Raw genomic sequence first — 17,488 nt, 5'->3', positions numbered from 1 at the left:
CGCCAAACACATACGCACTCACACACTCTCACAACGCCGCATACATGAAGAGAGAGAGAGAGAATGGAGCGAATGTGTCAAGTAACAATATGTACACTGGTCGCCAGTCATGGGTGAGACCGAGATGGCACGACCGTGAAAGAGAATCAGAAGAGAGAAATAATAAACTTGTTTAAGCATGGTGAGATAATATTGAAGGAAAAACAAATATCGTTCATCCATTGTGATTTCATAGTCTGCAAACACGGACGTCTATTCGTCGTGCTTGCGAATAAAAAAAAAGAAACTAACGTAACAACAACAAGAAAAGAAAAAAAACCGATTTTATTTTTTCTGCTCTTTTTCGTTCGGAATCGAATTTGCAATTTTTTTTTGTGTACCTATTTAACTGTATAAACACCATATATTTTTTGTCTTCGTCTTTGTGTTTTATCTTGTTCGGCAATTCAGTGACATTTAAACGGTGTATTTAGTTTGTTTATTTGTTTGGAAGCGAATAGACTCGGTTTCTAATATCATATAGTATAAAAACAATGCAAAGTGTGATGTGTTTTACCGAAACCGTACGAAAGTGAATATTCAATTTTGTTATATGTTCAATCATCAGCAGCATCATAATCACCGGATTCAGCACTTGGATATTGAAAATGTTCAAAAGAAAATAGCGAGAAAGAGAAAAAAAGGAGATTATTCATAGACTCAACAAATCGGGTTGGATGTTTATTGCATTTGAACGGTGTTGTTTACAGTGTGAATGGTTGAAAGTGATCAGCAAGTGTTTTTTGCATATATATATATATAAATTTGTGATCTAAAATATCTTAAACGTAAGAATAATTGCTGAATTGTAAACTGGAGCTGTTTGTTGAAAATTAAATCATTCCATTCTCTGGTGGAATATTAGATTTCCTTCTTTTTTTCGAAAAAAAAGTGAGTAAACATTTTTTCTTCGATCTGCCAACAATGAAATATGCTACCATGGATTTGTGCAACAGCGAATAAAACATGAAAAACTAGTTCGACCATTCGTTTTTTTCTTCGTTTCAAAGAGTTTTTTTTATAATGCAATTTAGAGTCGTGTATTTAATATGTAGTCACTGCTCACCAAATCAAATCGCTACGATATGATCAAGACAGCAACAAATAACACCACCACCACAAGACAACTTATGAAGTGAATTGCATGAGTTTCGCAATGAAAAAAAAAACTGCAGAAATTATTGGATTTTGAGTGAGAGTTCACAATGCCAAACTGTGACCGAAAAAAAACGGTGATTTGTTCAAAAGCATATACATGCGATTCGATGGAACTCACTTATCGATAAATGTGATGATTGGTCCATTTTTTTTGTTTTAAAATTTGTACCGAACAGCGAGAAAAAAAAATTGGCTAAAAATTATAACGTTGAAGAGTGGTTTTAATTTGTGATCTCGGCTCAATTTATGCGTTAATTTGCATAACTGGTGTGTTCGTGTGAGTGTTTGTGTGAAGATGGAGAGAGAGAGAGATGTCGTAAATTTTAGTATGATGAATGTGTGTATGGACGCGTTCTCTAGCCTCTCTGTGCAAGTCCCAATAATAAACTGGATTATAACGAATATACCTGTTTATCCTTCTATCTATTTTGCGCGCTGTAGTTATGCTTATATGTTTGGTTGATTATATTATTTTGTTTCGTTTCTTTTTCTTCTGATGTTCCAATAAATAAATACGCCCAAGTGTCGGTGTGTGCGTGTGGTTTTCTTGATCGTTTTTTTTTTGCTCATTCAGTTATATATGTTACATTCGGCTCATTTTATGATATTTCATTATGGCGCACAAGAAAACGAGTTCTTGCGAAAACCAGAGAAAAATAAAATAAAGAAAAACAAGGCGACCGATCATCATACGACACATACATAAAATTATTAATGAATCACTTCGGCCGTGTGTGTTTCTTTTTTATTTCGTTTATTGAATTTGAATATCTGTGTGACGTGTGTTTTTTTCTTGCCATTCCATTTTTATTAATATATAGATTTTTTTTGAGACGAAAAACCGATTCGTGGAATAGAAAATGTTGCAAACTATGTTAAAAAAGCAAATAAATAGAAGAGGGAAAATGTATATACAACGAAACTCGATACAAAATAATAATCGTTTGGCCAAACGTTTAGCGCCTATTTAATTGCGAAACATTGAAGTAAACGGTGTATGGAACATTCTTAAAATGCAAGTACGAATATGTAACCGACCGAACGACGTAGCATAAGAAATGTTGGATTACTTCTTCTCCATTTTCAGAGCACAGTTTGTGTGTGCCGTTTTGTTGCCGTCTTTTTATTTGCGTTCACGTTTTTCCACGGAGATTTGTGGCTTGCACCGATTTCAATTTAAATATTGAACGAAAAAACAAAGAGAAGAAATAAGCGTGTACAAGAGAGCGAGAGAGAGAGAGAGAGAGACAGAGACATAGCATTGATGTATGTATGTGTAGTTGGCAAATCAGAAAATCAGAAAGCGCGGATCGAACTATACACACAAAACGAGAGCCGTACAACGAGCACATTCTGTGCCGTGTCAATAAACTTTGTGCGAATAGCAACAGCAGCAACAGCAACCAGCAACAACAATAATAATAATAATAACTACAACAACACAGCGGCAACGTGTGAGTTAAGAGTCAGCGAGCAAACTACAAGCGAATTTTCCATGTTTTTCTTCGGTCATTTTTTATTTTTTCAATTTTCATGAATCGTCTCTACATTGCTCTGATGTTGGCCTGTGTTTAAATAATAAATGAGATTGAAAAGTGATTTATCGGCAGCGATCGAACTCTTTTAAGTACACATTTCAATTTGTCTTCATTCTGTCTCGTGTCTGCCATTCGATGGAGATGCACACTGGAGCTGGTGGAAAAATGATCGGCGAATGTAAATCCGTACGAATGTTGTTACAATAAACAGCTACTCTCCGTGTGCATTATGTCTTGTTTCAACTTAATTTTCGTTTAATTTCGCGTACATTCAATGTGCCACATAGTTCACACACACACACACACACACACACACACACCGCATTCGTAATACACGTGTGCCAAATGTGAAAGCGGTAACATATTACCATTTTTGGTACAAAGAAACTGCAACTGCGAAAATATAGTGCTCTCAACCTTTGCGGTGAAACAGAAGACAACAACAGAAAATGCATTGCACGAGTAGTGATTGGCCGAAGTGTTGCCCGTTTGATTTCGGTGTGCATTTTCTGGAAATCATGTAACTTTCAAACCGATTGCGCATAATAGCACATTAAATAGTGTATATATGCAATTTTGTTTTATGACCGCCGCTCATGTAATTTCAGTACTTTGATCGAAAAATTGAATTCGAAGGCAAAATGGTCGCAATGGCATTTTTCTGTCTCTCAACTTAATTTATTGCAATTTGAAATATAGAATTGTCTATCAATTCATTTGTATTGTACTTGTTGATGTTAATACCGTCTCTCTAATGCAATCTATGTATCACAACAAACCGTTTGCGTTTATTTTTCTGCTTCTTCTTCTTCTTCTTCTTCTTTAGTTTTTATTGAATCAGCAACATAAAACTCTTGTTTGATGTACAACAGTGCATAGTCGAAGTGAGCGCCTCAGTACGCGATTGAGATGTGTGTACGTACGATGTATCGAAATAATCACAAAACGAGGAACTACGTGTTGAACGGCATTCGCATATCCCCACATATATAATTAAATAACGAACACACACATCACAACTGGAACAAATTCAAAGCATAGCTATTAAACGGCGTAGTTTACAAACTCAATCGCATGTATACATTCACGTATAGACGCTAGTGCACACACACATCGACGCCCGAAACACACACACACACACACACACACACGAGCACTCACCCAACATTATATACATCGAGATGTGAACGAACAAACTCAAATAAGTTCAAAGCAACAGCGAACAGCTGCGGTCATTGAACTTCAATCGCAATCATTTTTCAACGTGTAATTGTTCTGTTCTCTCCGCACACTTATGCATTGTATACATATATAATACTGGATTCGTATGTTATTTACAACTTCATTTATATTATTCAATGTTACCGTTTGTCTAGCAATTTCCATTTTTAATTTATTAAAATTGATCTTAATGCGAATATCATACATAGACAATTTCTTGTAAAACGGTTCATTTTAATCGGCAGAGCATCGAATCGTTTGGTTTTTGTCCAATTCAAAAACCCTCAAAAGTGAACAGCGACGGAATAAAAGGAAATTCACAATCTTATGTATACAAATGAAGAAAGAAAAAAAATGGTGTGTGTACAGAATGAAACAAAAGAATATACAAACGCAAAAGAAAACAGTCGCATTCAAGTGAAGCCGCGCGACCTAACAAAGGCACTTCATGTGTAAAATCACTTGGATATTTGTAAACCTTTCATGTGGAAATTTATTTCAATAAATTGGCATAATACGTTCTCGTTAGCTCTCTCTCTCTCTCGCACTCTCTTTGTCTCTTTTTTCGGTTAATAAATTTCATTAGCTGGAATAAAGCTAATGCTGCCACATAATTTTACAATTCTCAATAATAAATAATGAACTCTTGATGGGGGTCGAATGAAATAATTGTGGTTTCACTTTGTCTGTGTATAAAACATTAAGTATTCTTAACTTTAACGGCACTTTGCTAATGGTCTTTTTCTCTGTTGAACAAATTCAAGTCGCATTTATAGTCGATATAAACACACCTACGAATCCAGCGTACTCTTTGTTGTTGTTGTTTGCTTTCATAGCGAAATTAAACGTTTGCACCGAGTACTTATAACAAGTTTCAGGTATATGAAATTCTATCGTTCGATGAGGGAAAGGCGTTTTATTCAAGTTGCATTATTCACAGTTTTTTTTTGTTTGCAAAACTAACACTTGAAAGCTGATATTTGTCTGTGGCAATTTTTTTTATTCATTTTATATACAACTGAAGTTGTCAATATAATAAAGAATATGATGTAAAACCATGAAGCGCCGGCGACAATATTAGTCAAAATAAGCATTAGCTTATTTTTTTTTATTGTTGTCAAATCATTATTATTACGGATTTGCGGTGACGAATTCTATACTTTTTAACGGAGTCATTCTGCATTGCGAGAAAAATTGAAAGATTGATAAAGATATTAAAACTATCGCAATTTATTATGAAATATTTCTTCTTTATGACCAACATTAAATCAAGTTTATGGTTCGGAGACTGTTTTTTATTTATTTATTTACTTTTTTCATGGAATTTCGGACACTTGCACAATGCACAAACCTCAGGCATACATTGGAAAAAAAAATTTGACGGTAGCGTTTTCGAAACAACGCCCCTGTGCATTCTAAAACAAATACTAACAAAGGAGCGAGTACGACGTTTCCCCCTTTGCTAAGCGAAATAAATCCGATATACGGCGCTGATTTAAATGTCACTCTATGTCATTCCACAATGATACATTTTTTGGCTTGACAATATATAAGCTCTTCATTCAACATGCATAATTTTTGAACGGTCGAGTAAAAAAAAAAAAACATATCATAAAATATTCTTCTTACGTTTATCATAAAAATTCTCTATATTTTAAATTTATTTGTTTAAAAATAACAATAATTTCAATTTTTTTTTTCATAGATTGAACAAGAATCTAATGTAAAAAGTAATACCTATGCGACACCTACCGTTAAAATAGAAAAGGAAACTTATTTGGAATTGTAACATTTTGGTCCGCCATAACAGCATCTTCGTTTTGCTTCTCTGTGATTGGTCAAGTAAAACGAAGATGCTGTCATGGTGGACAAAAATGCTACAATGGATACCAACTAAGTTTCTTTTTGCATTTTTACGGTAGGTGTCGCATTGTCATTACTATTTACATTAGATTCTTATTTAATCGATGAAACATGTTTTGTTGAAATTATTGTAATTTATAAACAAATTAATTTTTTTATAAAAAAAAAAATTAATAAAGTTTTTAATGAAAAATGTTAGAAAAATATTTTATGACATGTTTTTTTTTCAACGATTCAATAATTATGAATGTGTATGCATTTTAAATGAAGAGCTTATATATTGTTAAGCCAAAAAAGTATTATTGTGAAATGACAGAGTGACATTTACATCAGCGCCGTATATCGAATTAATTTCGCTTGGCATAGGGGGAAATATTTTGACAGATAGTACTCGATCCTTTGAATTTTAATATTCTTTCCTGAATTCCGCATAATTCCATTCGATTTAAAATCGAATTGCGTTTTTTTTATTCAACACAACATAATCGTCATATGCGGTCATATGTATTGATTTTGAAAGCAATGATGATAATTCATTGGATCATATCCAGTGTGGCGTCCGCACTGTTTTTATTTCTATCGATCGATGGATAATGAGTTTCCTTTGGCTGTCATTATTGTTGATAGTTTCTTTCGATTCTATCAAATATTTTATTACGTTTCGATAAATGCGCTGCATTATTTCAACGCAATTCATATGGGTAATTTGTTGCTGTTGTGTTTTTCATAAAAGCAATGTGCGCTTTCATTTGTCCAACGGATGTAAATTATTTGTTCGAAGTTTAAAGATATTTTTAAAATGCGATATGAGTTTTACATTTTTGAACCGAACAGAAGAACGTTTTTAAAATTTTGTTGGTCATTTTAATCTGGAACCACATTGTAGTTTGTTGTATCTTGACCACATTTAAGAATGCACTGTCGGACAATGTCCCGAGCATTTGTAATGCATTTTTTATCCACCGAACCGCATTCTAATTACCGCACGTGTATGAATAGTGCAAAATCAATCAACATAAATACTAAATAATAAGAATTATTTACATTCCTTTCAGTTCATGCATTTATCAATTTACATTTTTCCCCCTCCAGTCTCGGGTTTTATCTCGTACACATTGTTTTTTTTTTGTCATCGTTCGCTTCGAATTTATCAGTGAATGTGGTCATGTAGCTATTTTTGTAGATCATCGTAAAAGTGTTTTATGGTAGTTCTTTCTTTCTTTCTTTTTTTATTGTACCTATCGCACCTGTATGTGAAAAATACTTCCGAAATAAACTCATATCTTGGTAGCCGCTCGGGTGTGTTTACATGTACATTTCAATTTCTTTTCACACATTAATTTGGTGTTGTTTATAACTGCAGCCCCCAAAAATAAAACGTTTGCTTTGACGTAAACAGCCAAGTTGTTAATCCAAAAATAAATCATAAATTCTATCGCCATTGTGAAGACATAACGCTTTGTTTTCATTAAATCGACGAATTTCTGGAAAAATTAAGAGTTAGAAGAAAAAAAATTCGAATGCATTTTGTTTGTTCCTAAAAAAAGAATGCTGTTGATAATATTATTGGAAGCAAAAGAAAGAGAGATGTACGTAGCGTGTTGATGACGCACACGCAAGGTCGTCGCGTACAAATTTAGCTATATAACTGAAGGTCGTTCATTGGACGATCACATGACTTGACTCTCTTCTTTCTTTGTTTGTCGCTTTCTCGCTCTTTCCCATCGCCACAGAAATGTGTTGTTGCCGTTTTGTACACCATAGCATTCAGTCGCCGTACAAGCGGTGCCTGTTCTTCGCTGCTCTCGTGCAAATACACTCTCTTACACACACACATAGAGCTGATAGAGCAAAATACCGGTTTATTGGTGCTCGTGTTTTTTTTCTTTTATTTAAATAACTATGTATACAAACGCACACATATAAAAAGCAACACAGAGCGTTCGGAACAAACATGGTTTGAATAAATGCGTTCACTGTTGCTATTGGTGCTGCTGCTGTTGCTGTAACCAATACCATTGTTATGGTTCGCACTATTCGGTGTGTATAGTAACCGTTTTGAGTGATATTGTATGCTCTCATTAACCAACCAATTTTCGATCCACTAAATTAATAATAGTTGTAAAGATACAATCGCCAAAAAGGTCATATTTTAATGAGAAAAGCGCTCAAATCAGTAGACACTTTGACGACATCATCATTTGCGATTATATATATTTAAAAGGCAGTGATATATTTTTTTGACTATTTATCGCTTAACATGGTCAACGTAATTGCCGCTCTTGTACTAATGTCAAATTGAGACTTTGTGAACTATTATTATTTTTTTTTTTATTCATATTTTGACGGAGCGAGATTTCAATCAAACGCCGGGCTTAACATTTTGGTTGACGCAAATTCTGCGGATATACGACGATCAAGACATTCACAGTGATTCATTTCAAAATATATATATTTTTTGCACGTACATACAAAAAAAATACACTGATGTGCGAAGTTCGTGGTAGAAAATATGATTCATATACAGATACGTGAAATTCGACCTTGTTTTTTATGAATTTAATCCACTTAAATTTATGACTTTCATATGGATCGAAGTGATGCGCTGACCATTAGAAAAAAAACAACAATTTCGATTCACGAAGAGTGTATGGGTGAAAAAGTCAAAAGAAAATGGGAATTAAATTAACACAACAGAAATGATAGTGAGACCAACTGTAGCGATACGCTAATGTACAAACAATTTGTTCTTCGCGATAACAATTTCTATTTCTCCTCGAATTCGCCTCCGTACAGTTTTTTTCTACTGTTTAGACATTTCAATCGATTACAGTTAACATGGCTTACTGCGATAAGCATTCCAGCAATAAAAAAAATTCTCATCATAGTTTCGGTATTTTCGTGTGGTGAAGGTGTTTTTAATTAATCTATCGAAATCGAGTTTGGAATTTTCTTGTTGTGGTTTAAACGATTTTTTGTGAATTTCAAGTGAATTTCGAATATTGTGGTAAATTGGCTCATTAATTTACAAAGTATACAGTAGCTCACTGAAATTTACAATGCTTTATATTATTGCTATGAATTTCGTTTTTAATTTCACCACCTCATACTCCTGATTACCGCAATTTAAACTTTATTGCAATAATATGTTCATGAACAAGAAGTGAATAAAAATATATTTTTATGTGTATTATTTTATAGTCGAGCCCGTTATGTAAGATAAATAATGTTCTTTTTCTTCGTTTTTTTTACAGAACTACAGAGATTGCCTTAGGAGTTTACCTGTGTGATGCATGTGACTTGTAATTTTGCATATGGCTCATTCCGATTTTGTTATCGATGAAAGAGAACCGTTTGAATTTCATTTACCACGTGCAAAAAAAATTGTAAACTCAAAACGATGTCTACGTCTGGCGGTGGCGGTGGTTGTTCAAACGTAGCAAGTGATCTAAGCATTCGACCGAATATATCGGTTACGAATATAAATTGTCCGACTATTAATGTGAACAGTATTGATTTAAGCAATGGTGCCAATGATTTAACAACAAATGCTAGTTGTGTATCAAATAGTAGCGATGTAAACAACAAAACAAATAGTTTTTGTAATAATTTAGTGGGCGATGCACCGTCATCAGTGACATCGACACATCATCAACAACAACAACAATTGAATAACAATCCGCATTTCTATGGGAACGGTAGCATTCGTATTGCCGTGCCAAAAATGGAAGAATCTGATGAATCTGAGACTGAATTATCACAAATTGAGAATGCAGCCGCATCGACGACAACCACATCGACGACAGCGACGTCGGCAACGACAGCGGTAACAGCTGCAGCAGTTAGTATGCGAACGAGCAACAATAACAAGAGTACGCCACGGCCAATGTCGTGGGAAGGCGAATTGTCAGAGAATGACGATCAAATGGAAACGGATGCAAATGCGACAAAATCAACGACAAACAACAATGAAATGATTATGAATAATGCAACAAATGGAAATTCAGAAAAATCGATTATAAAACCGCGTGCCGTTACCGCATCATCTGAGCTAAATGACAATACAGAGAAAATGACTGATTTGGATGCAACCATCAAAATAAAACCCGAATACAATAGTTTTGGTGTGAATGCAAATCAAGCAATTCATGCAATGGACTCAAACAAACGTTTTCCATTTGATATGTCAAATATGAAATTTGAAACAAATTTACAATCACAACATATTACAAATCAATTTGCGGCCACGACAACAACCACCACAACAACACCGAATGACGTAAATTCAACAGCATCGATGATAAATCGAACAAAAGCAAATAATATATTGCCAACAAATCCGAGCCCCGATTCAGCAATTCATTCGGTGTACACACACAGTTCACCGAGCCAATCACCATTAACATCACGGCACACACCATATACGCCATCATTAAGCCGAAACAACAGCGATGCATCATACAGCAGTTGTTATTCGTATAGTTCGGAATTTAGTCCGACACATTCGCCAATACAAGGACGACACAATATGTATGCCAGCGCCAATTTCAATGGATCTCCATTGCATCATTCAGTATTGTATAAGCCATTGATCGATGGTAATGAAAATGCAAAAACATTACAACATCAACAGTCAAACGAAGAAAATATTCTTGAACCCGAAATCATACCATCGGCTGGCATCTCCAGACAACAACTCATTAACAGGTACACACAATTAAGCCTTTTTTAATTTGTTTTTTTTTTTTTTTTTTTTTAATATAACAATATGTTTTCGTTTAAAGTCCCTGTCCAATTTGTGGTGATAAAATAAGTGGATTTCATTACGGGATTTTTTCATGCGAATCATGTAAAGGATTTTTCAAGCGAACCGTTCAAAATCGAAAGAACTATGTTTGTTTACGTGGCGGTCCGTGTCCCATATCGATTGCAACGCGAAAGAAATGTCCGGCATGCCGGTTTGAAAAATGCCTTCAACGTGGCATGAAATTGGAAGCGATTCGTGAGGATCGGACACGTGGCGGTCGTTCTACATATCAATGCTCGTACACTTTACCCATGCTTAGTCCATCGCTTGTTGATGGCACCCTGTTGATATCAAACAATCGATCAAAAGCACCAAACCAACAAGATAATGCAACCGGTCTTAACACACAGAACCAACAAACTATTCCAACATTATTACAAGTATGCATTGATTTTTCGGTGACAACCCGACGGTTTCTCTCAAATGTAATAAATCTTTCTTTTAATAATTACAGGAAATAATGGACGTCGAGCATTTATGGAAGTTTAGCGATGCCGAAATAAATAAATTGAATCAGAATCAATTGTCCGGAAATGAGCATGGTAGAAATGATAGTGCAGGCACATCATCGGCAACATTGGCCACAAACCCATTATTGGCGGGACTTGCTAACAGCGAAGACACTAGCCCGGATTTAATTGCAAATCTTTGCAATGTCGCTGATCATCGACTCTATAAAATTGTGAAATGGTGCAAAAGTTTGCCACTTTTTAAGAATATATCGGTGAGTGAGGAATGGATCAATTTCATTTGACATACTGAAAACTAAATGACATTTTTATTTAATTAGATCGACGATCAAATTTGTTTGTTAATCAATTCATGGTGCGAACTGTTGTTATTCTCGTGTTGCTTTCGATCAATTTCGTCACCCGGCGAAATTCGCATCTCTCAAGGCAAATCAATCAATTTGGAACAAGCCAAATCCAGTGGACTTCAGGTGAATTTTTGAATATTTTGACTTAAAATCCTTTGCAGTAACTAAACAGTTTCAATTTAACATTTTTGTTTTGTTTTGAATAGGCTTGTATTGAACGAATGTTGAATTTGACGGACCATTTGCGGCGGCTTCGTGTTGATAAGTATGAGTATGTGGCAATGAAAGTTATCGTTCTTCTTCAATCAGGTAATTTTCGGATCTTAATGGTGTTTCGACTCATTCTGGGTATGAATCAATAATTAATTATCAATTTTAATCCCAAATTTGAATTTTTCCTCCATGCAAACAGACACCTCCGATTTAAGAGAACCGGAACAAGTGCGTGGATGCCAAGAAAAAGCATTGCATGCACTGCAAACATATACACTAGCTCACTATTCTGATGCACCATCAAAGTTTGGCGAGCTGCTATTGCGAATACCGGAATTGCAACGAACTTGTCAAGTAAGATTCTGCCGCAATAAATTTGGATTGAAAAATTATTAATTGAAATAAATTCGTTTGTCAAATAGGTCGGTAAAGAGATGTTAACAATCAAATCAAAAGATGGTTCGGAATTCAATTTGTTGCTGGAATTGCTGAGAGGTGAACATTGACCAAGCATTTAATTTTGTGGAATGAATTTGTAAATACGAGACACAGTCAGTGAAATGTGACTGTTCAACGACTTTGCTACTATTGATTTATCCTTTTTTTATACGCGTATAGATTATTTTTCATACTATACTCACAACTAAATTGGTATCAAGTATTTGGTATATGACCATTGATTGAAATGATTTAGATGTAGATTGAATTCTGATTAAAAATACTCACGATGCAAAGAACGAATGCGCCAATTGCAATAATCTGAATGGAATCTTCCAACTTGAATGCCTTTCTATTTGCTTAAAGACGGTCAATGAATTTTCATTATGCGCCTCACTGCAGTTTCTACACTAAAATACTTTCACCTTACACACTAGGTGTGTAAAAAGTAAAAAAACGCATTTCATCAAGAGCATGCCAAACGAAATTCGAAATCAATTTCAGAAGAAAATAAATCTAATTTAGTACAGGCCTTACGAATGATTGCAATATGAGCTATTTTGAATCGTTATCATATGTAAAAAAAAGAAACAAATATTTTGCTTACATTACATTAGAAAATTGAAAGACGACAGAAAGTGAATTAAATTAGCGAAAATCGGATCGAAGCAGCATCAAATAGCAATAAAACAATTTGTTTTAACATTTAAACAAGTGATTGATGAAGTCTTATGATTTTAAGCATCATTTTTTTTAAATATAAAAATATTTGAATAATAAATATTGACACACCCCCCACGCGAATTGTAAATACTGAATTGAATGATTTAACAAAAAAAATTAATATGAAGAATTGAACGAAATGAATGGTCGGTTTTTTATAGATTCCGTGATAAAATCATGCAAAACAAAAAAAAAATTCAAATTTGCTTTAACAGAAAGCATGACACATGTTTGCGGTTTGGGAGCACACACAGAGAGGTGTAAAATGTGTGTCATCAATAGAAATTAAACCGATTTTATATGATAAATTGAGAATTGTAAAACTGTTGTGCCTTCAAAATGTACCAATTGGTATCTTTAATAATATTGAAAACAAAAAATTATATAATGTAATAATTTTAAGAGCCCAGTAAAACAAATCCTTATTCGTAACACAAAATAAATATATTAATATGGAAAATATTTTCAAATAAAATATATTTCAGATAATTGATAATAACAAGCATTGCTAAGACTAACAACAAAAGTTTTGCCCGTTCGGCTCACTGAACCGACACCAAACAACATTGGGCTCGAATGTATTTCGGCTTGTGTATCGAGCTTGAAATCATTATTGACGAACAAATTCATTTATCTGTTACAACAAGTATAGCAAACCCAAACTATGGACTGAAACATGAGCTAAACACTATACAATACTGAAACTTATTCGTCTTTTTGAGCAGATTTTTTACACTATATTTAAGATTTTCAAAATAAAAAAAGATCATCATTAAGATTGCGTTAAACGACACGATAAAGGGTTTAAAACAAACTTAAATCTCTTCTATTGTCTTACACTATTCCACAATCAGAAATTGGACTTTTTCCTCGCCCGAAATGATTTTGACAAATCATCCTTATCTTGCTCTATATGTACATATACTCTTTTCTCCAACAGTTTTTTTTTTTAAATATCAAAATAAGTGTCATACAGAAGTATTTTATGCATTTTTTCCCGAACATATGGCTCTTTTTCGAATCACATTTTAGCCATCATTGATGGTTATTTTGATGAGCTTTGAACACAAATATATTTGTATGTGTATCTGTTTAACATTAAAATGAGAAGAAGATGAAACAATATTAGAGTTCCAATATTTTTTTTAAATGTTCAGACATTTTTATTTTATCATTAATTTTATATTATTTGTTTTTTTTGCTTTCTTTTTACTTTCATTCCAATTAGCAAAATGAATATTTAGTATATCAAAATATAGTGAACAATCATTTATAATAGCTATAATTCAATTTCAGTTTCAATCAATCATCTCGTTTTAAATCAATACTTTTTTCTCAAATAAAATAGAGCATTTCTTATAAGCATAAGTTTCGGCTCATGTACTTAATTTTTCATAAAAATTGAGACTCAATAAATATGGGAGATTGTGAAAATTTTCCGTTTTTTTTCTTCAAAAAAATAGAAACAGATTTGATGGTGCCATAAGTTCACATTTTTTCGGTTAACCACATTTTTTTGCCGAACTTTTAGAGATAGATTATAATTTCAAAATTGTAACAGTTTATCCAATACCAACATTTTTTCAACGGGAAAATTACAGTCAATTAATCAAAAAAATTGGCATTTCTTCCCCGATAAATTTTAGATTAATTTGACCGATCTTTTTTTTTCTGAGGCATTTTAATCAAGTGGATATCGTTTTTATTCTGTATTTTATACTACTATTTCCAAAATCTGAATAGCGATAAATTTTATATCTAAATGTGCATTTTTAAGCGAAATTTTTTACGGTTTTGATACAATTTTCTAATGAAAAAAAATGAATGAAATTTAAAGAAAATTAATAAATGGCGACACATACTTGCAAGTATGCGCTTGACATATTGTACTGAAACAATGAAATTGAATAAATATTTATAAAAAAGAAAGTTGTTGTTGTTCATCAATTCTATTGCCCAAAAGGTGTTGAAACTTGTTTTCCTTCTGGTAAGATTTCTGTCTGTGTCTAAAAAATGAACCATTCTCCTTGCCTTAAATAAGAATTCTTAAAATCAATGGCAATAGTAATTAATTTTACTTTGTCTATCAAATGTATTTTCAAAATAAGAGCCACAAAATATTCGACAAAATATCGCATTTCTCATGTTTGCAGTGGCAACACTCTCGATGTAATAACGTCAAACTGAAACCGCATGAAATGTCAAATTTTGTTTGTAAATAACATTTATTGTGAAATTATCTTCATCGAAGACCCAACGAACGTGTCTTGAAAACAACATGTTTTCCTTCTGTCGATTGTGTGCTAAGCAGACGGAAGCGACGGCATTAGCAACAGAACTGAGCGAAATAGAATCAAAGTTGAAATTATGTTGTGGATGGAAACCATCGGAAAATGAGATAGAAATGCCAAACAAAGCATGCGATTTGTGCGTGGAAAAACTTCAGCAGTGTTGGAATTTCGCTGAAAGTATTTGGGAGGCGGAAAAACAACTCATCGAAATGGCAAATGAAATAAAAGCACAAAAGAGTGTGGACCCTCTGTTACACGTTGAAGGTGATTCAACGGTGCCCGGTTGTGTTTCAGCTGAATTTGATAAAGAAGAGGAGCATCACTTTGATGACGAACTGTTCACAGAGACTGAATCAGATTCAGAAAGTTCGATAGAGAATTATGAAACGCCACCGAAGAATATGGCCAAAAAATTAAAACCAACTTGTTTTGCATTTTTGGCTGCAATAGCAGATGATGATCAACTATCCGATGGCACAATACGTCCTAGTGCTCTTGTCAAACTTGAAGAACAATTCCCAGAAATGAAGACCATGACATGGAACGATTGCCAGTACATCTGTAAAATATGCGACAAAGTCATGAAAAGTGAGAAGAAGATTTTAGTTGTATTAGCCGTATGCAATTTGATGCCGTGATTCGACAATTACAATGAAAACACTGTTGTAACTCATCTCAAATATCTTATAGGTCCACAGAATTTTTGGGCTCACCATAGATCGATTCATCCAATGGAAACAAAGACAATGGATTGCTTTTGCTTTTATTGCGATTACACGCATAAACTTGAACATCGGTAAGTAATTTTATAAAACATAGCTTTTACCTTTTTGGTTATGTCTGCCGATATTTAAGTTAAAACTTTCTATTTTCAAACAGAATAAGTCATCATATGGCAGTGCAACATTTTCCACATTTGAAATACAGGTACAATTTTCAATAGAATGCAGTCTTAAAATCCATAGTATAATTTTTTTTAATTTGGTTTCAGGTGCTATTATTGTTCTGATTATTTTTGGGATAACCATAAACAGATTCAACATCAACGAATGCATGTTGTTGTGTACAAATGCGAATTATGTGACCAAACTTACAGTAAACACTCTTTACATGCTCACGTTTTGCAAAAGCATCTCAAGATGAAATCTATCGAAACTGTTTCGGATCCAAAATTCATTTGTGACATTTGTGAAAAAACATTTCGTACCAAAGGCAATATCAGACTTCACATGGTTAACACACATTCCAGTGGGTACAATGTTTCGTTGCATAAAAATATTTTGAACAAATGAATTTTATTCGATTTTCAGAGAAATTAGACTTTATTTGCGATCAATGCGGTAATAAATTTGCGGCACTCGGGACTTTACAGCAACACATCCAGAGAATACACAATGATGAAAAGTCATTCGAATGTGAAGAATGCGGAAAAAGGTGGGTTTCATTCACTACATCGAAACTGTTATAATTAATTTGATTTAATTGTATTTCGGTGATAGATATAGCGAAAAGTACGATTTTAAAAAGCATTATAATAATCATTTTGAAGTGAAGGGGCCGGTGGAGTGCACAATATGCAAAAAAAAATGTCAGAAAACCTATATCAAAAGACACATGCGTATGCACAATACGGAAGCCAATTACAGTTGCAAGTATTGCGAGAAAAAATTTCGCCAATTGTTTTATCTAAAAGTAAACAAAAATTCAAATTTGATATTTTGACAAAGTCTGGACATTATTTATTTTATCAATGTTACAGCGTCATGAACGAATGCATACCAACCCAAAGTCGTATAGTTGTGCTCACTGTGGATATCGAACGATCCATTGGGGAAATCTGAACAAACATTCAAAGAGGATTCATTGTAAGTAATAATAATTCGGGTGAAATGGAAATATTTAAGAAAAAAACTGCCATTTATTTTTCAGCTATCGATTTGAGTAAAAGAAACAAGGAATCCAATACATCCGAACAAAATTCGGTTTAGCCAAAGAAAGGCAAATTGTCTTGAAAAACGTAATAAAATTTCCACTAGCAAATGACAAAAAAAATTTGCATTCGTTTCAAAAAAAAGATATAATTCTGGAATATAGATGGCGACACTATAGGAGAGCTTCGATCCAGTAAACACCATCCAATGAATGAACACCACGATATTCTTTTATTCTAAACATGCGAATAATAAATGAACATTCAATAAATTCCCAAGACTCTCAACGGCCTTTGGTTTTAAAATGTACGAATTGTAATAAATGTATACACAATACCAAGTGCTTTTCAAATATGCGTTTCGTATTCATGTGTTAAGTACATCAGCAACAGGATGACGTTTGTTTGACGTTTAAGCGATACAATCACCACATGCACGAAAAAAAAAAA

At 33.6% G+C, this 17,488-nt stretch overlaps 2 protein-coding genes across 5 annotated transcripts; both read left to right on the top strand.

The window, feature by feature from the left end:
• The first annotated feature begins 229 nt into the window (after nucleotides 1-229).
• LOC116336942 (nuclear hormone receptor FTZ-F1 beta) lies at nucleotides 230-13,027 on the top strand. Of its 3 annotated transcripts, none has more exons than XM_031761178.1 (8): nucleotides 230-930; nucleotides 9,074-10,526; nucleotides 10,604-11,006; nucleotides 11,081-11,350; nucleotides 11,417-11,566; nucleotides 11,650-11,752; nucleotides 11,856-12,010; nucleotides 12,079-13,027. In XM_031761178.1, exons 2-8 carry the CDS (start codon nucleotides 9,220-9,222, stop codon nucleotides 12,160-12,162), a joined length of 2,472 nt encoding a protein of 823 aa, XP_031617038.1. In that variant the 5' UTR covers nucleotides 230-930; nucleotides 9,074-9,219; the 3' UTR covers nucleotides 12,163-13,027. The 3 variants fall into 3 exon arrangements, with proteins under 3 accessions (XP_031617038.1, XP_031617040.1, XP_031617039.1); XM_031761180.1 differs by lacking the exon at nucleotides 230-930 and adding an exon at nucleotides 7,844-7,859; XM_031761179.1 differs by lacking the exon at nucleotides 230-930 and adding an exon at nucleotides 7,885-8,826.
• A 2,018-nt stretch (nucleotides 13,028-15,045) lies between these two features.
• LOC116337076 (zinc finger protein 23-like) lies at nucleotides 15,046-17,391 on the top strand. 2 transcript variants are annotated; one of them, XM_031761381.1, is made up of 8 exons: nucleotides 15,046-15,696; nucleotides 15,799-15,904; nucleotides 15,988-16,035; nucleotides 16,100-16,356; nucleotides 16,419-16,542; nucleotides 16,608-16,800; nucleotides 16,868-16,973; nucleotides 17,038-17,391. In XM_031761381.1, exons 1-8 carry the CDS (start codon nucleotides 15,096-15,098, stop codon nucleotides 17,094-17,096), a joined length of 1,494 nt encoding a protein of 497 aa, XP_031617241.1. In that variant the 5' UTR covers nucleotides 15,046-15,095; the 3' UTR covers nucleotides 17,097-17,391. The 2 variants fall into 2 exon arrangements, with proteins under 2 accessions (XP_031617241.1, XP_031617242.1); XM_031761382.1 differs by lacking the exon at nucleotides 17,038-17,391 and having other exon boundaries at nucleotides 16,608-16,756; nucleotides 16,868-16,951.
• Nucleotides 17,392-17,488: the final 97 nt, after the last annotated feature.

This window comes from Contarinia nasturtii, unplaced genomic scaffold (assembly GCF_009176525.2).
Source record: "Contarinia nasturtii isolate CC-2019 unplaced genomic scaffold, AAFC_CNas_1.1 Cnas_scaffold_220, whole genome shotgun sequence".
Classification (NCBI taxonomy): Eukaryota; Metazoa; Arthropoda; class Insecta; order Diptera; family Cecidomyiidae; genus Contarinia; species Contarinia nasturtii.
Note: the sequence above shows the minus strand (reverse complement) of the source record. Positions and strands in the feature narration are given on the sequence as shown.